The sequence below is a fragment of the Cyprinodon tularosa genome, unplaced genomic scaffold, assembly GCF_016077235.1.
Source record: "Cyprinodon tularosa strain WSP-4 unplaced genomic scaffold, ASM1607723v1 ctg482, whole genome shotgun sequence".
NCBI lineage: Eukaryota > Metazoa > Chordata > Actinopteri > Cyprinodontiformes > Cyprinodontidae > Cyprinodon > Cyprinodon tularosa.
The window spans coordinates 456,613-483,571 of NW_024039210.1; the positions used below are offsets into that span (position 1 = coordinate 456,613).

At 39.3% G+C, this 26,959-nt stretch overlaps 2 protein-coding genes across 3 annotated transcripts; one reads left to right on the forward strand and one right to left on the reverse strand.

The window, feature by feature from the left end:
• Nucleotides 1-3,094: 3,094 nt before the first annotated feature.
• LOC119794525 (GTPase IMAP family member 9-like) lies at nt 3,095-14,487 on the reverse strand. Its single transcript, XM_038302145.1, has 3 exons — nt 14,347-14,487; nt 5,513-5,659; nt 3,095-4,383 (listed from the first exon to the last, which is right to left on the reverse strand). The coding sequence occupies exons 2-3, from the start codon at nt 5,517-5,519 to the stop codon at nt 3,614-3,616; spliced, it is 777 nt and encodes a 258-aa protein (XP_038158073.1). The 5' UTR covers nt 5,520-5,659; nt 14,347-14,487; the 3' UTR covers nt 3,095-3,613.
• Nucleotides 13,739-25,395, forward strand: LOC119794524 (E3 ubiquitin-protein ligase TRIM39-like). 2 transcript variants are annotated; one of them, XM_038302144.1, is made up of 8 exons: nt 13,739-14,028; nt 15,347-15,938; nt 16,042-16,137; nt 18,353-18,583; nt 18,814-18,964; nt 22,078-22,104; nt 24,194-24,369; nt 24,453-25,395. In XM_038302144.1, exons 2-8 carry the CDS (start codon nt 15,369-15,371, stop codon nt 24,822-24,824), a joined length of 1,623 nt encoding a protein of 540 aa, XP_038158072.1. In that variant the 5' UTR covers nt 13,739-14,028; nt 15,347-15,368; the 3' UTR covers nt 24,825-25,395. The 2 variants fall into 2 exon arrangements, with proteins under 2 accessions (XP_038158072.1, XP_038158071.1); XM_038302143.1 differs by having other exon boundaries at nt 13,741-14,028; nt 18,350-18,583.
• The last annotated feature ends 1,564 nt before the right edge of the window (nt 25,396-26,959 follow it).

The window sequence follows — 26,959 nt, forward strand, 5'->3', positions numbered from 1 at the left end:
AAGCCCCTAAAAGGTAGATAACAAGGTGTGGGAACCTCTGTACAAGGATGTGAGCCTCATACCAAGTTGTCAGTTTTCCCCAAATCTCAGTTGGTTCACAGAGCCCTCATCTCATCAGAAGAGAAGGATTTAGGAATTTACTGGTTAGGGTGGACGTTCAGACACAGCTTTTGTCTCACAAAGCTGCTCTTAAAGGCCAGAACATACCGAATCCGATCATCTGATTTTAAGATTTTAATGGCACGGCGAAATAGTCATAGTACTAATACTCATAGCCCTATATAATAAGCGGGACAGACTGTGCAGAAATAATCACTGAAACATAAAAAAAGAATACTTTGTCCATGATGGTTCAGGAGGACATTAAACGATTAAGTAGTGATTCTCTTTAAGCCTTGCAAAATACGAGGGACAGCATGCGCAGATGCAGATGCACAAATGTTTTCTTGTATTGTCATTAAAACATTTTCTCTGTTTCCTTTAAATAAATATTTTAGTTAGAATATTCATTCAATAGGTTTCATCCATATGTTTGGATTGGCATTGCATTACAGGGCAGTTATGTAGGTTCTCTTTGTATTTTTCTTATATTAAAACCCTGTGAATTTAAATCTATTTTGACCCCTGAGCAGTGGTAACCAAGTGGCATATTGAAGAAATAAAGCCGAAATTGCCAAAGTAGAAAGAAGAACGTATACTGCTCAAAAAAATTAAAGGAACACTTTGAAAACACATCAGATCTCAATGGGGGAAAAAATCATGCTGTTTATTTATACTGATATGGACTGGGTGATGTGTTAGGAACAAAAGGATACCACATCCTTTGATGGAAATCAACCTACAGAGGGCTGAATTCAAAGACAAAAAATTACAGCGAAAAAATTATGTGGCAGGTTAGTCCATTTTGCTGAAATGTCATTGCAGCAACTCATAATGGTATTCAGTAATTTGTATGGCCCCCACGTGCGTTTATGCATGCCTGACAACATTGGGGCATGCGCCTAATTAGACGACGGATGGCGTCCTGGGGTATCTCCCCCCAGATCTGGACCAGGGCATCACTGAGCTCCTGGACAGTCTTAGGTGCAACCTGGCGCCGTTGGATGGATGGAAACATAATGTCCCAGAGGTGTTCTATTCGATTTAGGTCCGGCAAGCGCGGTGGGCCAATCAATGGTATCAATTCCTTCATCCTCCAGGAACTGCCTGCATACTCTCGCCATATCAGGCCAGGCATTGTCGTGCACCAGAAGGAACCGAGGATCCACAGCAACAGCATAGGGTCTGGCAATGGATGCAAGGATTTCATCCCAATACCTAAAGGCAGTCAGGGTGCCGTTGTCTAGCCTGTATAGGTCTGTGCGTCCCTCCATGGATATGCCTCCCCAGACCATCATTGACCCACCAACAAAACAGTAATGCTGAACGATGTTACAGGCAGCATAATGTTCTCCACGGCTTCTCCAGACCCTTTCACGTCTGTGCCATGTGCTCAGGGTGAACCTGCTCTCATCTCCATGCTCTTGAGATTGTGCTGGGAGACACAGCAAACCTTCTGGCAATGGCACGTATTGATGTGCCATCCTGGAGGAGTTGGACTGCCTGTGCAACTTCTGTAGGGTCCAGGTAGCGCCTCATGCTAACAGTAGTGACAGTGACCCTAGCGAAATGCAAAACTGGTGAAAAAGAGTCAGAAAAGATGAGGAGGGGAAAAAATGTCAGTGGCCTCCACCTGTAAAACCATTCCTTTTTTGATGGTTGTTGCCCCTCTAGTGCACCTGTTGTTAATTTCATTAACACCAAAGCAGCTGAAACTGATTAACAACCCCCGCTGCTACTTACCTGACCAAATTAATCTCCCAGAAGTTTAATTAACTTGATTCTATACTCTGATTACAAAGTGTTCCTTTAATTTTTTTTAAGTAGTGTATTTGTTATTTGCTATTTTGGAGCAATGAAGATTTTAATGATCTGTGTGCAATACTTAATTCATAGTAGATCATGTCTAAAACCATTATTTTATTGTACATTTTGTTAGCTTGTCTGTTTGCTATATTAACCAATATGATGTGTTGAACTAGATTTGCAATTTTCACAGCTTTTGATAGACACTTTTGGATAATAAAAAAAAAATGTATTTGAATTCTATAAAAAAAAGTTTTCTGCCCAACACCAAGGATGAACTTCACAGCAGCATTCTATACCCAGCAATTGTAGTATCTATGCCAGAGTTGTCAGTCTGCTAAAGAATTTTGGAAGAATTTTGTTATTCAAAATTTTTAAGGTTAATTTTTTTTTTAAACATACAACTGACTAAAGCTAGACTAAAACCTTTTTGAGTTTTAGTCGACTAAAACTGACCAAAACTATCACATATAGTAATGACTAAAACGCGACTAAAACAAATAATAGTTTTCACAGTGGGATTACTCAAAAGGTGTTTATTTAAAAAAGGGACTGTGGATCTTCAGTAGCAGAGGCTATAGCGTCTAAGGCTGGAACCTCTGCAGAAGAGAAACACAGGTTAGTGACTACCATAATCTGACGGAGGATGATTATGAACGTGTGAGTCACTGACAAGGTTAAACAGTTCAGAGAACAAGGTTGATTCCTGCCGGTGGGTTGCCAACAACATTCGGTGGGCGCCGCCCAGAATATTCAAGATGCTTCAGCCCTGGAGAACATGCAGGGGCCTGAAGCTAGGTCATGCAAACAGATCTGAACAGGCAGGCTCAGAGGTCTAGGAGTTTAAAGACAGTTCAGGCAAACCATTCAAACGAGAACAGGCAGACTCAGTGGTTGAGAAGCAGAACAGGTCAGGATCAGGAAATCAGAAACACTCGGGTATGTTAAAAACCCCTCTCACCACTGGCCCCTGAAAAAGAAAAACAAGATAATCTGTCTCGGATAGCTGAATGCAAGTACCTTAAATAGAGACAGGGGCAGGTGTATCAGATGAGCAGTGATTAGAAACCAGGCAGAGTTAGACAGGTGAATGAAATGAATAATTAAGCCAGTCATCAGTGCCAACATCATGACAAAATTGGTCGAAAATAATTTTAAATGCCTTTATTTTGCATAAGAAATGTAATTCAAAAAAGCTTCAGTTAAAAAAAAAAAAATGTTCTTCATTAAAACTATGGCCTGCTGAGGCATTAAAACCAAACAACTTACAGTTAAAATACACATGTACACTTTTACAATCTGATAAAACAGGTAGAGGAATCAGAATCAAGGAGCATTACTTAATAAGCTCTTCTAAGTTAAACTATCACAGTTTATTATAAACACAATTGTACTTAATCATATTTTGAAAATCATATTTTAAAAAACAATTGTTTGTAAGAAACTGTATGAATTGTTACACACCATCTAATCACACAAAAACTGAACAAGTTAAATGTAGGAGAAAAACTTAAGTTGAAATAAAGATTAGATTTTTAATCTGTACAACTTCAATATCAACAGAGCAAGATTTAATCCCATAAGCCTTTAATAAGCCAACAATATTATCATCGTAGTACTGCTGTCAGTTTATAACAGGCTGCAGAAAAATGTTAAACATTTCTTAACTGCTTGACCAGATGGACTTCTTTGGACCAAATATCTTTCCCTAAATGATATCTGTAGGATGTTCTCTCCATCTTCTCCATAGAGCAAATATACCTACAACCAACACCACACCAAAAATCAAAGACTTCTTTCCTGTGAATTTGACCAAAATCTTGACCAAACCGCAGACTAATGCTGGCTTTTTCTGCCAGGCGTTTAGCATGTTGATGGTGTAGCACCCACCATTGCTTTCTGTCACCGATTTCTCAATGGTGTTAAGCAGCTGTGTCACATGGAATCGGTTTGTTCTGGTCTCATCCTGCTGACTGTTTTTCCAGTATTTGTTATCAATGACATGACATCTTCCCCCACATTTGTCCACCAGATCTTTCAGTCGTTGATTTTTTCTTATAAACTCCTCAATCTTCATTTCTTCTGCCAGCTGGTTGCCATGTGTGAAAACAACTGAAGAATAATTGAAAACATCTGGAGAGAAATATTCTTCTATTTTTCTGATGACCTCTGTCTCCTGTTCTGTAAATTTCTCTACTTTTAACACAATAAGAAAAACATGGGGCCCAGGAGCGCACTCTGAGACACACCTCACTATCTCTGCCTTCAGCTTCTTCTCAGACAATCCTGAATGAAAAAACCCTGGTGTGTCGACCACAGTGATGTTCCTGTCATGGACACGTTCAGTCTCCACCTGACAGTGAGTGACTTCTGAGCTGGTGAAGTGTTTGACTTTGAAGACCTCCTTCCCAAAGATGGTGTTTGCCAGGCTGCTCTTCCCAGCTCCAGTTTTCCCCAGCAGGACAATCCTCAGTGTTTCTGGCATTAAAAAAACAAAAAAATTAGGAAATCAGCTGAAATTTATCATTTTCTAAAAGAAACAAAAACCCTTTCAACAATTCCTAGGGTCATAAGATAACTTAACCCTTAGAACCCTACGGACCCACCGGTGGGTCCAGCTGCTACGTGACCTCGTAATTTTAACAAACCCCCAGTATTGATGTAAAAAACACATTTGGCACAGTTTGGTTTAAGAATAGTAGAGTACAGCTCCAAACTGAAATAAAAAGGCAGTTTATCAAAATTAGCTGAGCTCTACTTTTATGCTTTCAGTCCTTTTGTGTTCCAGAACTGGGCAACTTTTTAAAATGAACATATTTCCTTTTCTATAAAAACAGTTTTTTTGAAAAATGTAATTACATTGCTCAGATTGTAGCAGCCACAATCTTTAATATTTGTTAAAGTTGGAGGCATATTTAAGGTTTAGAAATCTTAAATAATAAATTAATACACATGAGTGTCCTCTGCTCAGGGGATTTTGTTTCATAATAAGATTTAGGTCTGGACTTTGGACCAAATGAGTAAATTAATGTATTAATCTCTAAACAGTTCCAAAAGTGTGGGAACTGGAGGGTGAATTTCCAAGTTCCTAGTTTTCCTTTGATCAGCTCACGTGCTGATAAAAAACATCCCCACGGCATGATGCTGCCATTACCATGTTTTACCACAGAGATGGTAGAAAGGGAAGTTGACACAAATACACAGCATACTTATCAAATGTTTTTTTGTAAAAGATTTAGAGAGATACTTTCCTTTGACTTCAATTTTCACACTAAGTTGTTACCATGTTTTATTAATTTACATAAAAGCCCAGTTAAATGCATCAAATTTTGTGATATTACAGTAGCAGTTTCTAGCACAGCAATATTTATAAAGTAACTTCTTTTAATATAATATGCCCTCAACAGGGCCGCCGATAGAAGCAAAATTGCGGGGTTTATCTCTAAGAAGAGTCGATGCACTGAAGCAGATCTGGAACTGTGCTCTCTGTACTTTCACAGTCACCTCTCTGTACTCCTGTGTTCATTTAGATACAATTGCAAATATCCGATTTCTGTCTCAGATTGTCAACTCCACAGTCTAACTAAAAGAAGCAAATATAACTTACCAGCCATGATAAAGCACAGGTTTTAGTTGTAAGCAGAACTTTCTATAAAATTTTGCGGTGTTTGTCGTCTCAGGCTGTTTTCTCTCCTCTAACGTTGATCGACTGTTTAGTTTCACTTGTGCTTTGGCTGTGCTTCAGCACCACTTCCTGTAAAACGAAAGGCACAGAAAGGGCGCGACTAATGAGGACTGTGTTAAATGTGGAGTGCATTTGTTTGCTAACCAAAAATATATATGACCAGAAATGTTTGCATAGACAGCAGGCCTACATGGAAACATAAACAACATATAGAATAATTAATTCTGACCCCCTGATCAGAAATACTCTTTTTGTCTAGATTAATATAATAAAAGTGTTTTTAAAAACAGTTAATGCTTTGAGGAAACTATTGTCCTCCCAATTGTTATTGATACAAAGATACAGTTATAAGCAGTCAGACAAGCTTATAACTTATTTATTGTACTTTTCAAAATGATCAAATTGGTTTAGCTTGTTTAAAAGTGCAATTTATCCTGTGACCAGTCTGATGTCAGCCCTTCTGAACTGCTGTCAATTTTGCACTTTCTGGTTCCTGCTTGTTGCTTTCTGAATTGTTTTGAACCAAATTTATCTATATTTCTATGAAACAGAGAGATTAGTTCTTGGGCTAGTTTACCCAAAATATCATAAAATAATTAAGTAAATAACAGAAATAAGTTTACCATTAAATTAATTTATGTTACAATTAAAAATCTATCTAAAATGAATTAAATGCTATATAAACAATTTGTTTGTTTGAAATGGAATAGACTTACTTTTGCTTATTCATATTTCACATGTATGACTAGATGTAGGCTACTTATATGTATTTTACGGGGGTTTGCAGACTGTCGTTTTTTTATTTTTTGAGTCATAGGCTAAACTGTTTGGGAAGCCCTACTCTAACAAGTAATTCGGTTTGACTTTAAAATCTTTTACTTCCATTTAGGAAATATCAAACTCTATTCAAATAACAATTATGTTTTCTTCTTGTAAGTTAGAATATATATCTTTATAATCTGGCAGACATGTGTGAGATGATCACTGATTTGTTGTACTTTGTCTCCTCCTAGTGAAGGGAGTCTGAAACTACGGGGGGGAAAAAAATAGGAAAAAGTTTGGTTCCAGCTTAACTTGGAGTGGGACCAAAACTATGTAAATGTGTTGAGAAGGACGTATACAATACACAAACTATGGTAAACATAATTATATCACCATGACACATCTATATTGTCTTATTATAAATGTCTGCAAAAGGTTTGTATCATGTTCTTATAAAACAATAAAAACGACATAGTGTCTATAATCTTGACTTGTGATATCCTTTTTTTAAAGAAAGTTTACAGGTCCAATCGTCCAATGTTCTGGATGTTTTTTTATGTTACAGAAATGTCTTATTTAAAAGTGGGTCACAGCTCAATTTCATGTCAATTTCATGTCAATTTCATGTCACGAGTCCATGGACTCATGTAACTTTGCAGGTAATCAAATTAATGCATGCAATACAAAATAATATCCTAAAACAGAAATATAAAACAGCTGAAAAACATAAAATGATTTGCATACATAAACCTCACACTTTTCATATATTTACTCGCAAAAGTATATGAAATTGTGGGACCTTGTAAAGTTCAAAACTGTACAATTCCAACTTGTGACAGAGAGGGGTTATTATCAAAGAACAACAAGCAAACTATTTTTCATGACAACTTCTTAATCTATTGATGCATGAAATGGAAATGAAATGATGACCTCCAAATGTAAAAATAACCCAGTTTAAAAGATTATACAAAAAGGAGATTATATGTAAATACGGCCTTACGTAAAAATAACACCGGAATAAATATATAGCTTAGGTTTATCATAGGCTAAGAATGTTACTGGACGAGCCAGTCTGGGAGAGGCCACACCAAGGGAGCCTACACTTAAGACTTAGTTTGCCATAACGGTATCAGTAACATCTTATAAAACTTAACAAGATTAACAACATGTATTGGAGGAAGCCCAGCATGCAGCTGCACACATCTCCTGAATAGGACCCCCTCTAAGAAGTGTCCATGAGGCTGCAAGCCCTATGCTGGGAGGAGCCCAAAGACTAGCCAGGTGATGGATGACCTTGCTAGAATATGCCAAAACCGTAGCATCCACAATCCAGTGTGTAAAGAAGATGCTATGGGACTGGTTTTTCCTCATGTTGCTTAGCCCAAGACACGAACAACTGATAAGTTTTCCTAAAACCATGTTTCCTGTCTAAATAAATCTGCAGTGCAAGAACTGGACACAGATTCTAGACTTCTTTGTTCTTCTGAAGCAAAATGAGGAGGGTCAAAGGCAGTCAGCTCTGTCAGAGAGCATGAAACTAGGACTTTTTGGAACAAAGGCTGGGTTAGGTTGCAAAATAACACCTGAATCATTGGGGAAATACTTGATACAGGCTTGATGCACAGACAGAGCATTGATTTCACTAACTTTCTTTGCTGAAGCCAGAGCAAGCAGCAGTGATGTTCTGAGGGATAAAAACCTGAACTCAACCCAGGCCCTTCTAGGTGGGTTCAAGAATTCCATTATTTAAATCTGACCCTTTTCAAGTCGTAAAGGAAGGAGATCTTGGAAAAATGGTTCCAGGAGGCTAGGTTTTTAAACATAGACAACCATGTCTCTCCCTTCGAACTCCTCAAAACCCCGCCTTCAAAACACATGAACGTGCATGCTGTCTGCAGCACGTTTAGAGCAACAGGATGAGCTGCTGGCAGGGAGACAGGCAGCACTGATGATGCAGTGCACTATGATCACTCCTCTGAAACTGTTGACAAACGCCTAAATTAACTTAACATGTTTGCTTTTATTATCCTAGTGCCTACAGTTTGGATTACATACATGAGAAATGCCTTCCAGCCGCAGTGACAAACCGCGAGGGGGCGACCGGGCCATAGAGTGCCGTTGAATGGGATTCCTAATAACAGAGCACCGCTGGTGTGCGTCTGAGCGACTCTGACAGAAATAACATTTGAAGGCAGGATCGTAATCTGGGATGAACTGACTGCACAGAACATGTTTTCAGGTGGACTTTCTCACTTCAAAATAGATTACAACTACTTTCTACCCATTAATCACAGCAAATATAGCTGCTATTGTTACAGGCAAAGATGGGATAGGGTAGCTCAGCGTTCGCCCAACGAGCATCAGACCCACTTTTTCCACCGCGCAGCCAGAGCAGAAAATATAGGGTGACCAGATGTTCTTTTTTTTCCCGGACATGTCCTACTTTTCAAACCTAAAATAAATGTCCGGGGAGAATTTCAAAATCTTGCGGGATTTTGGTCGACTACAATGCAGCAAGTAGTCGAAACAGGGAGCCGGCAGGGGACGGAGCGACCAAACCTGACCCGGTAATGGTAGCCTGGACAATGGAGGCCCCGTGCGCCCCCCTGCCTGCCTTACTGGTCACCAGCCCCCTTCCACCAGCTGAGGACGGGCGGCTCTCTGTTGAGGTCTGGTCCAGTCAGCAGCCCAGCAGTTGACAATGTGTCCTTCTTTTCAGAAACCCAAATCTGGTCACCCTAGCAAAGATTCTTCAGCCGCGCATCAGAACTAAACTGGTGCAAGCATAAAAAATGAAGCAGCATGCGCATTTTTGCTGCTCTTGCAGCAGGTGTGAACGCAGCATAACAGTGGCTAGCTTCCAGCCATGGCGTCCTGCACGAGCATTGGGGGGTTGATTCATTCATGTGACATGATTGACATGTCAGGAACTAATCATGTTCAATGGACCGTCTTTTGTGATTGGTTGAGGTTATAAATTGATTTCTCACTGCAGTGGGGACCATTTATTTTAGTTACATTTCCAGACCTTCTATTTCACTGCCTGCTGAGCAGCTGTGGGGAGATCTTTAAGCCACATGGTAAAAAATGCGTCAGAAAATATCTCCTACTGCACCTTTAAGGAGCAAAACAACATCTCGATGACTTTTGAATAGGTTAGTCAGTGCACCTCTCTGTTCCTCCTTTCCTGGCAGACATTTCATTATAAACTCATAGACTTAAATTTTCAGGTCATCTTTCCGTTGAAGCTTCTATCTAAGCATCTAGAGATGAATCAAAAAAGACATTCCATTAAAATTAGAATAATTTGCTTCATATTTACTTCAGCATTAAAAAAATAGAAACCCAAGCTATATTACATTATTATGTTGATGATAGAGCCTAGTCTATTCACTCTTGTTATGGAAAGCCAGCTTTTTGAACATATTTCTGTTAAAATAATAAACAATACTTCAAGTGCCATGCAATAAACATTTGACTTTTGAAATATATACATTTCTGCCACAGTATCTTCACTCTCCTCACTACTCCTCTTGTTGCTTGGCCCAAAGAAGAGGTTGTAACTCAGCCTTTTACTCCCTATCATGAAGAATATCAACACAGTCAAATACTTAACATATAGAAATAAAAACAATATGCCAATTCAATCTCATAATTCATGGAGTTTTATTAGTCATTTTCAACGCGTTCAGTTCAAGATGTCGCATACATATCAGTTGCATAATGAATGTTGATTCACCTGGTGGAAATTGACCAATGACTGGTACAGTTAGAGTTAAAAGTGTATTGGATGTTCTTTTTCCTAGTGGATCATCAAAATAAGTGGTACTTCCAATTGTCAATCATTGTGGGGATATGTTTACGTAAGACTGTCCTACGTACTCATGCCCATTTTTACTTCCCGGCGGTGAGGTAGTGGAAAAATTGCAACTCTTCTTTTGAAAAGTAAAGTTGTTGGAGCGAGGCAAACAGTAACTTTTAAACAGAGCGTGCATGAAATGGGCTTGTGCATGCTCTCGCACGCATTTAATAGGTGTTCCCTCTCGGGTACAGGGTTGTGCATGTGTATCTTTTGTTTTTTTAAGTGGAGAAGGCAGGTCTTGTCAAAAATACGCGAAAATCCCTGGCTATACCTTTAAATAAACTTTGGTTGGATGTTCCCTTGCTGTCTGAGTAGCTTGCTGGCCTGAAATATTTCCTCTTGAAAATGCATGTTTTTCTCACAGTCAGCAACAACTTAAACTGCTCTCCAGCTGCATTTGTAGTTTCCTGTGCTCCTCACCTGCCATGACTGACGGACTCACTAACAACGTCTGTAACCCGTGTGTGGCAGTCACTGTAGAGAGCGTGTTGACAATGACTCCCAGCACATATGCCCAAACGCTCAAGATACTTTTTTTAGTCGTGCTACTCTTGTTTCTTAAATATAAAACACATTGCAGTTTTGTTGGCGATCTAGATTATGGTCCAACATTCAATTTTTGTGTAATTAGTTTTTCATTTATATAATCAAAATTTAGGCAAAATATAAATAAAATACAATATGAAAAGGTATCTACAACCCTGGCTCAATGTCTTCCAAAGGTTCAAAAGGAGAATGAGATAGAGCTTCCCGAAGAGTTGGGTGGTCCGTGCGTAATTTACTTTGTGTCCCTTTTGGGGCACATCAGTGTATGCTGACCCACTTATTCCCCTTAAACCCAATATGAAAAGCTGATATGGCAGCCAAATATACCTTTGTGGTTGCAAAGGAATTTCCTTTATCAATAAGGTCCTGCAGGCGTGACAGGATCACAGCTACCAAGCATTTATAGGAGATGTTGTTATAATCTGTACACCAGCTTTCAAACAGCTTCCATTTCAGCTCGTCTAGAGACTTGGTTTACGGTGCCCTAGAGAGCCGGGGACGGCAGGTCCCTCCAAAGTGGCAGTTGCCACGGAGGGCACCATAAGACTTAGAAAATCTCTGCTAACTAGTACTTCCCCAGCCACCAAGGTGCTATCTGGATCACGGATAGCCGCTACATCATCACCCTTGCTAAGGTAGGAGTGATTTGAGCCACTGGAGGAAATGTATAAAGGAGTAACACTGGCCGCCTGTGTGCCGGGGCATCCACACCCAGAGGAGCTTCCTAGTCCTGCAGGGAGATGTAAAGAGGGCACTAAGCATTCTCTTTCGACGCAAACACGTCCTCAACAGCCTGACTGAACTTCATCCAAATTTGGCTTACCAATCCAGGATGAAGCTTCCATTCTTCATAAAGGGGAGGACACACTGACAACAACCCAAAAGGTTTGACCACAAATTCCTATGCAATCTCCTGGAAAGCTAATCTTAAGTATTTCCAATCTGGGGGATAAATGGGTAGCCTGACGTAGTCCGACTCAATTCTAGTCAGAATATGAGTCTGATACTGCTCCATAGAGCTGTGATTATGGGGCGTGTTTTGAACGAACCAGGAAAAAAATGCCTCTGCACTCAATTGGATAGATCTACAACCAATAAGAGCAACGGAGTGCGTGATGTATCTTAAGCGACGCATAGTTGTTGTCAACAAAAATCAAAGCGTGCGGTTGCACGCCTAGAGTAAGAAGATGAGCCTTGATCGCGTTTCTCTGTTCCTCTTTTAAAATTAATTTGCTGTCGATATCTTCTAGAACAGACCTAATAGCAGAATCTACTCACCCAAACTCTCCAGCGGCAGCCATTATTGTTGTCACCCAAGCGCGCTTTGGTCACGTGGTTGATAACGTTACTCTTGATCATCTGTCCATCATCGTATAAAGCCCGCCCTGACAATTTGATTGGATCGCCTGACAGTGGGCTTTAATACTCGCGCTACTATGGAGCAGAGCCAGACCGAACTTCCCCGAACTCAAACCTTGTGGGCGGGACTAAGTTCGGACTGGCACCCAGGCTAATAAATGGGTTTGTGAACGCAAATTCAGAGCGGAACTGTTTGCCTGCTTGCACCGATCTTAATAAAGCGGTGTGAATCAGCATCCTGAATTTGTATTTCCTTAGATAGCTGTTCAGAGTTTGGAAATCAAGAATGTCTCTCATTCATCTCCCCTTTTTTGTTGGAACAGGAGATACCTTGAGTAAAATCTCTCTGGGTTTCTGATGGAGGAACAACTTTTATTGCTCCTTTTTTAGAGTGGAAATTTCTTCCAAAAGGACAATTATTCAGTTTCCTTTTACCTTGGAAGATTAATTCCTTGGAACTGGGGCTTGGCGACTTTGAATTAGAGTCTGTACCCCCTTGTGACTGAGTGAATGACAGAAGAGTTTCTGTGAAACACTTCTGAATCTGAGGCTGGTTGCTTCTTCCTCCATCCACTCATAGTGGCAGTACGTAGAGGGGGAACGGGTTGCTCTGATCTTTATATTGGAGAAACCAGACAACCTCTCCACAGACGGATGGCCCAACACAGAAGACCTACCTCCTCCGGTCAAGACTGAGCAGCACACCTACACCTTATGGACAAAGCACATTCTTTTGAGGACCAGAATGTTCACATTTTGGGCAAAGAAGACAGGTGGTTTGAGAGGAAGCAATCTATGTTAATAAAGATAAAAAGCATCCTTAAACAGAGGGGGTGACCTACAATGCAGCAATAGAGTTGATTCCATCCCACTATCATCGCAACCTCCACCCCCATACAGGGGGAACAAAAGACCTTGCCTGTTCAGCCAGGCCAACAATTTCCTCTAACAACCCACCTTTCAGAGACATAGACAAGTATCAGGTAACCTCTTCAAACTTGGAAAAAAATTATTTTTTGGAATGACCATGACCTGAATGAGTGAGAATCTTCACAAGCATATGTAATTTAAGCTACTAAAGAGGTCACACAGGAGGTGTTCCCCTTAGTGAGACGCGAAAGGAATGCTATAAAAGAGAACCATAAGATCTTATATCTTGCACCTGTTCTTTTTTAAGGAAATTGTGTAAAATAATGTATATGAATATTTGTCTCATTATATTTTCTGTTTTATCTTGCATTGTTTGTTCAAATAAATTATTATTAAATAAAAAAATACAACATGCATTTTGTTTTCCATTTCACAATTACGCACTGCTTTGCTTTGGTCTGTCAGGTAAATCCATAAATGTTTTTGTTCTAATGCCAAAAAATGTGAAAAGCACTATGAAAGCCTGAAGATGTGCATTGTATATTGTATTATTTTTAAATGTTCATGTTGATGCTGCTCATTTATAAAACAGAACTTGTTTATTATATAACTATGTGAGGCACTGGAGCCTTCCTCATGCCTGTGTTCAGTCCAAAGCAGGAACTTCAGGTGTGCTGCAAATGGAAAAATGTTAACCGTTGACCTAACCACCACACCCATGAGACAAACAAACTCTGTCGCTTTGGGAGAGCTACTTTTAAATATTACTATCATTACATAAATACAGACAGGCACATAGAGACAGGTCTAATTAGGCCAGCCATTTAATGTTGCTACGGTAACTAATAACTGGTTGAGCTGTGAATGGGGATTTTAAGATTAGTCAGATCTAGTGAGTTCGGAGTGGGAGGGTTTGGCTTATGAGTAACTGTGTTCCTTGTGCGACAGTTTGCTTTTAGTGTAGTCATTCTATCTGATAAAGCAGGAATCACCTGTTCTGCTGTCTAGAGAGGACAAAATACCGACTGCTTCAGTCAAGGTAAGTACAAATAATCTCCTGTTTTGGCTAAAGAAGTTAGATTTCAGAGATTTGAAGCAACAAGTTTAATTGGTGAGAGTCTACAACAAAAACGTTCTTCTGCATAACATGCATTTATGGAGCTAGTGCCTACCTGTACTTTTTCATTGTCATTCTTTAGTTGTATTCGAGATAAAATATGTTTTCTATATAGATATACTATATACTCTATATACTGGTACCAACAAAAAAATGACCTTACAAATAAGCCTTGTATTGTGAACTAAACTGTCTAATCAATATGCTCAGAGTCAGCAGAAATTAATAAATGAGACTGACCTGTTGTGATTACTTTGTTCATAATGAATAACAGCTACTCTTGCTTGCCGTCACTGTCTGTCTATCTTCCAATCTTCATCTTTGTTAAAGGGGAAATCTATCTTGGGTAAAAGAGCTAGGGGAGGACGAGGAGTTCCTTTATTTTTTAGGCAACTCCTCCTGTCTGTCCAACAAATCTGTTGCAGTTGTTTAGGCATATGATTACGATGCCTAGTCTTAAGCTTGCTTTAAAAATTGATATAGGCATTTCCCACTGAGAAAAAACTCATGGCTGACCCTGAATCGTCTTTAGGAACAATATATTTTATGGTGAGACCTTTGGAATCTTGAGAATGAGCCTGATGGCAGTAAGACTAAGGGATGGACCCCTACAAGAATGGCCAATGACAGAAAAGGCTTTTGCTCAGTTCTTTGAAACATTTTTATCAATTTGTGGATTCCTGGATAACTGTCGAAATGTTTGGTGCCTTCCATGTTAAGCTTGTTTTTGTGGCAGCCATGATCCAGGTGACTAGGAATTTCCACAGGCAAGAATAGCCAATCATCAAGAACAGTGACGGAACACCTCTGTAATCCCTAAAATATGGTGGTTGTGGCAGCAGTATCATGATTACCACCTATCTTCTAATTGTTTTCTCTGTGAATAACATTTCTGCTTAAAAAACAGAAATCAGATGTACTCACCTATGAACTAAAACCTGTCCAAGATGATATTGAGATGTTAGTTTCTTTTACTTTATGTTTATTATTATGAAAATAAGCTAACCTCAGGAAAGACTGGGTGTGTCTGGTTATGAATCAGAAAATGGCAAATATAATTCAACACCGAATAGTTATTAGTCTTAAGTGTATGAAAGCTGATTCACAGGAAAAATTTCGTCATATTTTACATATTCACCCCTGACTAACTTTATTGATTATATTTTTATTCTTATGCCTTAAGAGAAGCTTCTTTCTTCCCCCATTTGATAACTTAATTGACCCACTTTTCGTCCAACAGATTAGGAGCTACATATGCTAAAATGCTCCCAGAGAAACAACTCCAATGCAGCATCTGCCAGCAGGTGTTTACCGACCCAGTGACCACTCCCTGTGGACACAACTTCTGCCAAGCCTGCATTGTGCGTGTATGGGACAGCAGCGATGTCTGCCAGTGCCCTGCCTGCCAAAAGACGTTTACTCCAAGGCCTGAAATAAGCATCAACACAGCCTTCAAAGAGCTGGCAGAAACATTAAAACAAATGATCATCTGTTCTTCAGCCTCCCCTCTGTCTGCAGCCAAACCAGGTGAGGTCGTGTGTGATGTGTGTGCTGCCACCTCCCTGCAGGTAAGGGCCCTTAAGTCCTGCCTAGTGTGTCTGACATCTTACTGTGAGGCCCACCTGGAGCCACACCGTACAGTCGCCACCCTGAAGCAGCACAAGCTGATGAAACCGGTGGAGAACCTACAGCAGAGGCTGTGCAAGAAGCATGAGAGGCTGCTGGACATGTTCTGCAGGGAGGAGCAGATGTGTGTCTGCCAGTTCTGCACTGAAACGAAGCACAAAAATCACCAGGCAGTAACAATAGAGGACGAAAGCAAAGAGAGAAAGGTAGTCAAAGAACGGAATAACTGTATCCAGCAGTAACTTCTAAAAGCTAAAATATCTTAAATACTAATATTCAATATATCATATATGTGTTCTGTCCTTGTAGGTTCATATGAAGCAAACAGAGGCCAATTTTGATCAGATGATCCAGGAGAGGCAGAAAAAAATTGAAGAGATCATAAACTGTCTCAAGCTGAGCACAGTAAGTACAAAAAAAGGCAAATACAACGTTTAACGGAGAAAGGTCTTTAGTGACATTGCTCCAACTATTTAATCAAGTTTTATATAATTTGACAGGTAGTTTTGTGAGGTATTGTTAGGGATGTTCTCCAGAGATCTGCTATTGTCTCCTACATTATTATCGGGTTTAACTCCAGTTGGTTCACCTAGTTCTCAGTGCTCCTGCGGAGCAGCAGCTCCATTTCCCTGTTTGAATTCAAATTTGTTGTTGTCTTGGATCAGACCAATAACATTGGCACCATATCCAAACTTAAGGACTTTTACAGATCATTCTACTAAAGTGCATCCATTTGTGAATAGTTGAGAAGAGCGGTGGAGAGAGAACTCCAATTTTGGAAGATGCTTTCCAGCATTGGTTGCAGCTAGTGGTCAGTCAGGAAGATGGCGATCACTGACTGGTTGAAGCCAGCATCTTGAGCTGGGTATGTTGCTCAAGGAGGATATCTTGGTTGATGGTGTTAACGGAAAAGCTCAGGTTTACAAGCAAGATTCTGCTATATGTCACTGGTTGGTCAAGGCAGGGCACGATGAACTATAGGCCTGCATCCTCAGCTGATCTTTATGCATGATTGCAGATGGTCTATCTTGGGAGCTGTTATGTTCAGACTGTTCATCACCAGAAGCTCAAAGAATTTCATTACCACAGATAATGATGCATTTTTAGTTGACCCTGCCCTGCTCCAGAGATCTGTAAACAACGGTAATTCACGAGTAGCAATACCTTCAGGTGCTGGAGCTTTCTTCCCCTTAAAGGAATAGTACACCCAAAACATGATTAGCCTTCATTTTCTACTCACCCCCATGCTGAACAACACTCTGGAGTACTTTTTTGATATCTCAAATGCATCTGGAGATCTGGGAGGCTTCTTGCTGTCTGCTGACATTCAAATAATGGAGGTCTATGGTGACCGAGACAGAAAGGTCCATAAAAGTCCACAAAAAACGTGTCAATATTCCTCCATACTGCTCGTCCAATGTATTCCAAGTGTCCTGAGTGGGTAGCATCCAGAATTTACTCAAAACGAAGTCATTTAGAATGTTTTTAGAGCATAAACAGTAGTGTATAGGATTTCCTGAAAGCGCGTTCATGACGCTACGGAAACCGCGGCAGACCAAACCAGATGAAAGTGCGCATTCAGCTCGGCAAAGAACTCATGCTCTTCCTCAACACTGAAGTCCTCAGACATTTTTCTTTCGTTGTTTCTTTCTTTGCACAGGTAAACAGCACATTTCTTCTTCTACGCTTACATTATCGGCAGAGCAGACGCTGAATGCGCACTTTCATCTGGTTTGGTCTGCCGGCTACCGTAGCGTCATGAACGCGCCGGCGCGCGCTTTCAGGAAATCCTATACACTACTGTTTATGCTCTAAAAACATTCTAAATGACTTCGTTACGAGTAAATTCTGGATGCTACCCACTCAGGACACTTGGAATACATTGGACGAGCAGTATGGAGGAGTATTGACACGTTTTTTGTGGACTTTTATGGACCTTTCTGTCTCGGGCACCATAGACCTCCATTATTTGAATGTCAGCAGACAGCAAGAAGCCTCCCAGATCTCCAGATGCATTTGAGATATCAAAAAAGTACTCCAGAGTGTTGTTCAGCATGGGGGTGAGTAGAAAATGAAGGCTAATCATGTTTTGGGTGTACTATTCCTTTAAGATGCTGGAAGACCTGATTAACATCTACGCTTTTTATACTTAAGGATGTAGGGTGTAGACCAGGTAGACCATTTGTGTTAGACTAAAGTACATATTTCATATAATGTGCAAAGGAAATGGTTGAAATTCTCAACTTGCCCGGGTATCATTGACAGCATAAGGGGAAATGAGTCATCTACAGGAGAAAAGATTTTGACTTCTTTTAACTAAACCTTACTATAGAATGCCAATAATGCAGTAGTTCATGTTTTCTATGTAAAAGTTTATGCAGTGTAGAACTTCTTTTGCAAACATATCAATACACAGCTCAATAGCTGGAAACATACTAAGCATTTAGCTGCTCTTAAAACTGTGATTTTGGGGGAAAAATAAAAATAAATCCACAGTTGAGTGAGGGTTAAAATGTTTTTTTTTCTTTCAGAACAGTGCTTGTAGTTACATTATTTTATTTAAGATATTTAATTTTATTTAGTAAAGTTTTTTTTAATGGGTGCTTTCTAATTCCAGCAGAGTGCTGAGAAGGAGAAGAAGGCGAGTGACAGTCTCTTCACGTCGATGATCAACTCAATAAAAGAGAGGCAAGCAGAGGCCAATGCAGAAATTGAGGAGAAGCAGAGAGCGGAAGAGAAGAGGGCCAAGGAGCTCACTGAAGAGCTTCAGCTGGAAATCACCGAGCTGCAGAAGAGAAACACTGAACTGAAGGAGCTACAGCACACAGATGATCATCTGCACCTCCTGCAGGTACAAATCAGCCAGATTTTGGTGAATAAAGGCTGATTTCTAAAACACGGCTGTCAAAAAAAAGAGATAAGCGATACAATGAGGATCTGAAGCATCTATATCTCTGTGAGAATTTTGTCACGTAACTTTCTGACACAGATTTGAAACAGTATGCAGGGAAAACATCACAATGTGTCTTTCCTTTATTCATTTCTGACTAATCCACCAATATTTTCTTTTCACATTGTCAGAGAGTTCCCTCCCTGGTGTCCCTTCCACCAACCAACAGGGATTGGTCAGAAACCAGGATCTACCCTGAGCTTTGTGTTGGAACAGTGAGGAGAGCGTTTTCCAGACTGGCCAACACACTGAAAAACAACCTGGATAGCTTGAAGAAAGACGGTAAAAATGTCCTCTATACCATTACGTTAATAGGTGTTCACCACCATAAGCTTCTTTAACGTTTGAGCTCTTTTAAGTTTTTCTAGCAGAGAAATTTGTAGAAGTTTTGCATATTTTATTTCTGAGCCCAGACTGAGGCCCGTCTCCATCCCATTACCTGAAATTGTAGTTCCTACCTCCTGATTCTAGCTCCTATCCATTCACCTTTCGTAGGGTAAAAACTAGTGTTGCACCGATACCGATACCAGTATCGGACGGGGCGCCGATACTGCCCTAAAATGGTGGTATCGGTATCGGCAAGTACCAACAAATAGGGCACAGATACCATTTTGAGAGCCATAAGTTTATTCAACTATTGTCGCCCACTCCAGGTAGGCAATAAAAACTTTTTATTTGTATTATCCAGTAGAACTTTTTATTAAAAAGTTCTAATGGATTCACTTCGTATTAGATTTTTTCCTGCTTCACAAAGGTAGGCAGCAGCTTGACAAAGCCATGATGGCAATTATTTTACATTATTATGGTATCGGTATCGGCCGATACTGTACAGCCAGGTATCGGGTATCGGTATCGGGGCCAAAAAATGGCATCGGCGCAACACTAGTAAAAACACTATCCAGGCCTGCAAAGGAGCTCTGGACTGCTGTGCTGTGTCTGGACAGCCTTCAGCTTTAGGGACAAATGCACATAAACGATTGCCAAATAAGAGCTATCTGGTGCTAATGAGCTATATGGACAATCCTTCATATTACATGACGTTAAAGCACAGAACCCCATAGGAAATAAACAAAAAATACATGGTTTCTTGTATGTAGACATCTTCATCTCTTTTGGTTTTTGCTGGAGAGCTTTAGTCATTTGCTCCCATTTTTTTCTTTTTGGGATTTTTTTTTGTAGTGTTTTGTTAGGATGCCCTATTTATCTAGCATCATCCATGTACTTAAGGGACTTCTGCACAGCAGTCTGGACTTCTTTTCCGATCCACAATAGAGTTCTTACTTTTGGTCTCATAACTGGGGAAGGAAATAAAACTATATGGGTTAAACTTAGACAGTTAAGACACAACGTGAGGCTCTGTCATGTCTTCACTACCAAAAAATAATTACTAACAATTACATAGGACGCCACTTCGCTACAGCGTCTTTGTGTGCTAGAGACATAGACCCCCACCAGCGGAGTCGTTACTATGCATGTTTCTTTTTCTTTCTTTTTTCTCAGTGTCCTGTCTTGCAACATGGCAATAAGAATAATTTTCTTGATGCCAAAAGTGGACCCAACAGATTTTACTTTCACAAGTGGAGCTGTACGGCTATCGCCATAGTGTTCCGCTTGATTTATGCATATAAATTGCTTTATTAGAATTCATGCAGGGAGTTTTACAGATTATATGGACACTGCAATGTAAGTAGAACAGGAAAAGAAAAACAGGAAAAAGGAGAAAAGATGAAAGAAAGAGGAGATAAAAGTGAGACAATGATAAAATGTCTTCTGTCTGCTTCATCACCTGCAAAGAGATGTAAAAAGAACAGCACAACCAATTAAAGTAGCACCTTGATACAATCGCTGAAGTATAGGTAGTATACGTGTTTCCAACACTTTGTCATAAATCTTAAAAACTTAGAGGTGAAAGGGCAAATAGTGTTAAAGAAAATATAAAATTATTTTACTTAAACACTGCTTCAATAACATTCAGAATCTTCTGCTTTTAAATCCGGAGGTCTACAATGTCGCCACCTACTGGCATGGAATAGAAAAGCATGTCTCCATTAAAAATATATTCACCACAGCGTAGTGCAGTGTAATATTCTCGCCTCAATGATACAGAGATGATGCTACTTCACCTTATTATCACTGAAAGATAATGTTGTAAATCTTTTAATTTGCTCCAAAAATGAGTGTACTGGATTGATCCATAATTACATAATTTTGTTCAAATTTTGCTTTAGAAATTCAACAAATAAGATTTTTTAAAAGTACAAAAGAATTGTTATAACATGTGAATATAAAATGCTAATACATTTATTGTCCCACAATGGGGAAATTCACTCTTTGCATTTAAACCATGTCCCTGGGGAGCATTGGGCTGCCATTTTGCGGGAGCAGTGTGGGGTTAAGGGTCTTGCTCAGAAAGGCAGAGTGCACTGCTCTAACCACTAGGCCAACACTCCCCCCATATCGCTTCATCTTAATCTAACCTATTGAAAGCTTTTTCTAGAAAATGTAATTGTGTTATTGGCAAAAACTCATTTTTGCAAAAATGCCATCAGAAAGCTTATAATATTAAATGTGCCTCAGCCCCCCCTACCCCCCACCCCCTCTCAGTGTCCACCACACTGAATCAGTGTATTTACTGTGGACATGATGAAAGGTGCAAACGGAAAACGTCAAACAATGAAAAAAACAAACAATGCAAAGAGCGTAGTTGAGAACTTCCTGTCTTTGCCTAGGGCCCCAAATTTCCTAAATCAGCCCCTGCCTTCTACTATTAGCATACTTGGATCATAACGTCCCTGTTACTTTCAATCTTTAATCTAACATTTTTTTTACACCATACATGGCATTTTTTATTTGTTAAAATCTAGCTGGAATTGGTTTCTTCTTTCCTACTTTAGATATTTGCTTCAAATTCAAATTTGCTTCAATTGAAACAAAAAAAGAAAATTAAAGACAATTCTTTCCATAAAACTCTAACCCAGTGTTTAGTGCTTGCAGTAATGACTACATTGCAGCTACCGCAGGCATGGGACTGAGTTGAAAGGCTGTTTTTAGCAGATCTCTGTGAGACAGTTTATATGGCAGTATAGACACGTCACTGTTTAAAGAAGCGACACACCTTCAGCAATCACTGGACCTCTGTTAGAGTTGTATAAAAATGAATGGGTTTGTAATGGTTACCTGTTGTTCTGATTGCAGCTAACAAATAGATAGGCTTTGCATTCTGCAATAGCACCGGATTTCTCATGTTTTTTTAATGATAAAATTGTATTTTTGTGGAAACATTGTTGCTATATTTGAGTCCTATTGGAAGTCATTGAGCATTTTTACTTAAATCTGTTAATCAAACATTTGAAAAAGCATTTTCCAAACTATTTTATTTTTTTGTTTTCTGACAGAGATAAGGAGGATGCAAAGATATGCAGGTATGGACACAACTCACACTGAGATCAAATGTTGTGCTTTATTCTTTTTATGATATTTTTTTCTTTTATTCCTATGAATTACTCCTAAAGGTCATGCTTTTTTTTTCATCACACCTTAGAAAAGTTTATGTTATTCCCAGAAATAACCTAATTGTTCTGTTTTAAGATGTCTGTATTAGAACCTACATCAGGTTCTGAAAGGTCAATAACTAAAACCTTGGATTAAAGCCCCACATGACATAGTAAACGGGATCATTGTGCAACTGAAATGTTAGCTAGTAATCGTTAGCAGTGTGTAAAAAATCTAATTTCTATTAAGAGCTTCTGCAGCAAGGTCCAGTTGAAGCAATTTCTGCAAACGACAGGCACAGATTAACAGAATAATTAATTGATTAACGAGTTGTATATCTTTGCTTAAAGCAATCATTTAAGCAGTTTGTTGCTCTGAGAAAAAGACAACAGGCATTGATCCTATGAAACAGCTGCAACACATTCATACAGAATGAGTTTAATACAAGCATTAACAACCTCTTTCAAGTCGAAAATAGTTATGCTTATTATGTTATTTTTATAGATTTTTTTATATTTATTTAATTGGGAAAAGCTTTGCTGAATAAAAATTTCTTTTTAGAGTTGTAGGGAAGTCATATTTAAATTTAAAATTATTGTGGCTTAAACATGTATATAAATGTACTCTTCATCAGACGCAAAATGTAGAAAATTTCTATTTAAAAGCAAATCCTGTCTAAAAAAAAAAAATCAGTGTTTTTTTCTTGTTATCTTATGCAGCCCAGTTAGTTATACATCAGCCTGTGCACCTAAATTCGGCCAATCATATATCAACGGTCATCTGTCACTCAATTTTTTTTGGTCATAGCATCTTGATTCATATGTCGCAGCTAATATACGCAACGGTTGAAATTATTTCCTTTCCCATTGAGTCCCGTCCCAGTGTTCACAGGGATGGACGTCTGTGTCTTCACCAAACCAAGCTTCTGCCGCCCTGGCGTCCTTTTCCACAACGTCTTCGTCCCCGCTTTCCTCCTCTAAATAAACAATGTATTTCGGAGGAGACTCATCCACGACCTCCAAAACTCTCCTCCTCTTGCATGTTTCCTCTGTCCATAGCGTTCCTTGACAGTGTCGTTTCTAAGTCACCAATTTAGTGCTACTTGGTCCCAATGGAATTTCCCATTGGGAAACTACTAGCACTAAGTTGCTAACTGGTTAACAAGCTGCTTCCGAGACACCGGCCACAACAAATTTGCTTCTGAACCTTCTGCCACAACAATCCCGCCCTCTTGATAAACGACCAATCACATTCACTTTATTCACTCGTTTAAAGTCGTGCACCACTCGGGAGAATTCGAAATGAAACGGTTTGAACAGCCGCTTCCCTACGACTTTAAAGTAAAGAGTGTCTTCGCCAAAATGGCAGCACAAAATAAGACACAAAAACAAGCATGTCTTAATAAATACATTTAAACAACCAGATTTATGAATTTAAGTGAGACCTCTGACAATAAATAAGTCTGAATCCAAGTCATTGAAAGTTTTCTTAAAGGCCTCCATTGAGACTATGTTTTGAAGTTTTATGTGTTTCTGCAAAACATAACAAAAGAGATTTTACAGTACTTAAAGGATAAAGGTAAAACAATGGTTTATTAACGTCTAGACCTCAACCTGACACCAAATATGTGCTTTTTATAGGAGAACTGCGCACAACTTGACCTGGAATGTCAATTAACTTTAGTAAACTCGTAAAGAGGATTAGTCAAAAATTCCTCCATAGAAGGGTAAAAATCACAAAGGTCGTAAAAAGGTCATTCCAGCTGTTAGATCAATGAGTTAGATTAGTATTTGGCTTATTTTGGTAAATCTATGACAGCGTTTTGTTATATGTTACTTTTATTTTACTGTAAGGATAAATGTACCCAATTTTAATACCTGCTGAACAATAGATTAGCTCTTATACGATGGTATATTGCAGGCTTTGCTATAGCATGATGCCATCAACATAACAGTTGGGTCTACAGGGCATGGAAGTCTGACAGGAAGTGGTACTAAGAAATGAACTGTGTGTCCACAGTGGACGTGGTGTTGGACCCAGATACAGCCCACCCAAACATCGTCCTGTCATCCGATGGAAAGCAAGCGGGCCGAGGAGAGGCCCTGCAGGTGGTTCCTGACAATCCCCTACGCTTCGACCCGGTTATCTGTGTCGTGAGCAAGAAAAGCTTCCGATCTGGGAGGTTCTACTTTCAGGTAGAGCTGCTGGAACAACCCAAAGTAATGCAAACCAAGGAAGGAAAATCACACCCATGCTCACATCTTGTTTTTTAAACCAGGTTGCTGTTGGGAACAAGACCTTCTGGGACCTGGGTGTGGTCAAAGAGTCGGTGAACAGGAAGGGTATGATCACCTCCACCCCAGAGAATGGCTACTGGACGGTTCGTTTGAGGAACGGCAGTGAGTATCGAGCCCTGGACTCTCCCTCTGTCCTACTGGCTCTCCAGAAGAAGCCAAAGACTGTGGGAGTGTTCACAGATTACGAGGAGGGGACGGTGTCGTTCTTTGATGTGGATGCCCGATCCCACATGTACACCTTCACTGGGTGTTTGTTCTCTGAGAGGATCTTCCCTTTCTTCAGTCCAGGAGTTTTTGATGAAGGGAAAAACAAAGAGCCTCTTATTATCACATCTGTCAGTCACGAGACTTGAAAAAAAGCCTTAAATTGAGTCAGGTATGGGTTTATACATCAATGTTCTGTATGTATTTTAGATAGATTTAAAAGATTTGATACAAATAAAATCCTCATTTAAGAGTGTCATCTCAGGAATGGCCACCAGGTGCTTGTTCTAAACCTTAGTGTTTTTGAAAAACTGAAGCAAAATTGCTTATTTTGTTTAATGAATCTTATGGTGCATCTTTGTGTTTTGTTTTTCTTTGGTTTTTGTTTTTTTGTATGTTTTTTTTAATCTAAAATGTTGTTCTTTAAGAATATACTAAAAAAATGCAAAGGTTTAAAAATGATCTTAATTGTTGGAGGAAATCAGTGAAATATTTTTAGATGCAAAACTTGTAAAGTGTGTCAGACAATTGCCTCATCAAGGCAGGCCTAACCCTTTCCTTAGAGGTGATTTCTTTTTCTTTGTGCGCTAATGTTTATTTTCCACTTAGTAACAAGAACTATTGACTGAGCATGTTGGGACATGTTTAATCAGAGATGTTTAGGGAGGGTTTTTTTTTTTTTTTTTTACAAACCTAAAATGAAAGCAGAATGATGCTTAAGAAAAAATAGTTTTGTATCCAACATTTTTCCAAGATTTTTTTTTTACTGTGTGTGTTTGTCTGTGTGTTTGTACCTGTCTAGCCCTAAGAGTGAAGACATTTTTTTTTCCAATTTTACCATCAAATTGAGGACCATTTGTTGCAAAGTGAGGACATTTTGCTGGTCCTAACATGCTATTTTGCTAATGGTTAGGTTTAGGGCTATGGTGTGAATGGGTTAGGGTTAGGTATGCATTGGTAATGGTTAGGTTTAGAGTTAGGGCATAGAAAGGGTTGAAAATGACTGAAAATCAACGGAAGTCAATGGGAGTAAACATATAGTCCTCACTACATATAGCAGAACGAGTACGGGTGTATGTGTGTGTGCGCGCTGAAAAAAATATCACTTATAATCCTACCTAACCAAGCATATTCTTTTACTTTTGAAACTTTTATTGCAGTTGTAGCATAAGTTCATAAACTACATCTTGTGCTCTACTGAGATGGGAATTTTACTACTGTCTGACATTTTGTTTTCTAATATATGTAATAAAATACATCTCAATTCCAAATGATTTGGAATTGTGGTGTCAGATTTGATAAGTGTCGGTTCTTTTATTCAGTCTTATCATTTGTTTCCACTTCCTGTTGGAATACAGAATTCTGTTAATTTTAGTGCTGTCAAAATTATCGCGTTATTAACGCGTTAACGCGAGGCCATTTTAACGGCGATAATTTTTTTAACGTGAGATTAACGCTATGTGGTTTTATGGTACAATTTTCCAAGTACATCCCGCTGCAGCCTGCGAGAAGGCGGGGCTATTTTCCCCCAGTGTATGCATTTCTCATAGGCTTCTAGAGCGGAGCTCCTCAAGGGAAAAAGACGCTCATACACTGGGTGACGCTAGTGCCTTTTCTTTAAGCCCCACCACCAACAAACAAGTTGAGTGTCTGGTAACTAGTAGCAACCTGAAATACGCTGAGAAAACAGATTACTGAGGTGAAATGGAATCTGCTACGGCATTCTTGTCGGTATCGTGTGTGTGTGTGGGTGGGTGGGTGTGTCTGTGTGTGGGTGAGTGGGTGTGTGTGTGTTCTCATTTTTGTTAAGAGGCTGAAAACTAACTTTCTAGAGCATAGACTACCTCCATCTAGTGATGTCGGTCTATTGATTTTGATGTATTGATTGAAAATTGTTCATTATTACCTTGGTTAATTAACATCTAATGTTAACTCTACTAAATTTTATAGCAGTAGGGTAAAATGCTTGTCTTTGTTCAAAAGACTGTATTAACTGTAAAGACTGTCTTTTACATCAGCCTGTTTTCAGGGCCTTTTTTTTTGGCTACATATTTGTTATTTTTTACTACATGCCTCCCCATCTTCTTGCCATATGTTTCTATGGCATAAATCAGTATCTGTGACCTGTTTTCATTTTAAAAAAAGAACATCGGCACAAACCTAGCCTGTATGCATTTTTTTGTATGTCATCGAGAGTATTTAAATGATTTTCAATCAGGAAAAAAAATGTGCGATCAAAATGCGATTAATCGCGAGTTAACTCAGGCATTGATGCGATTAATCG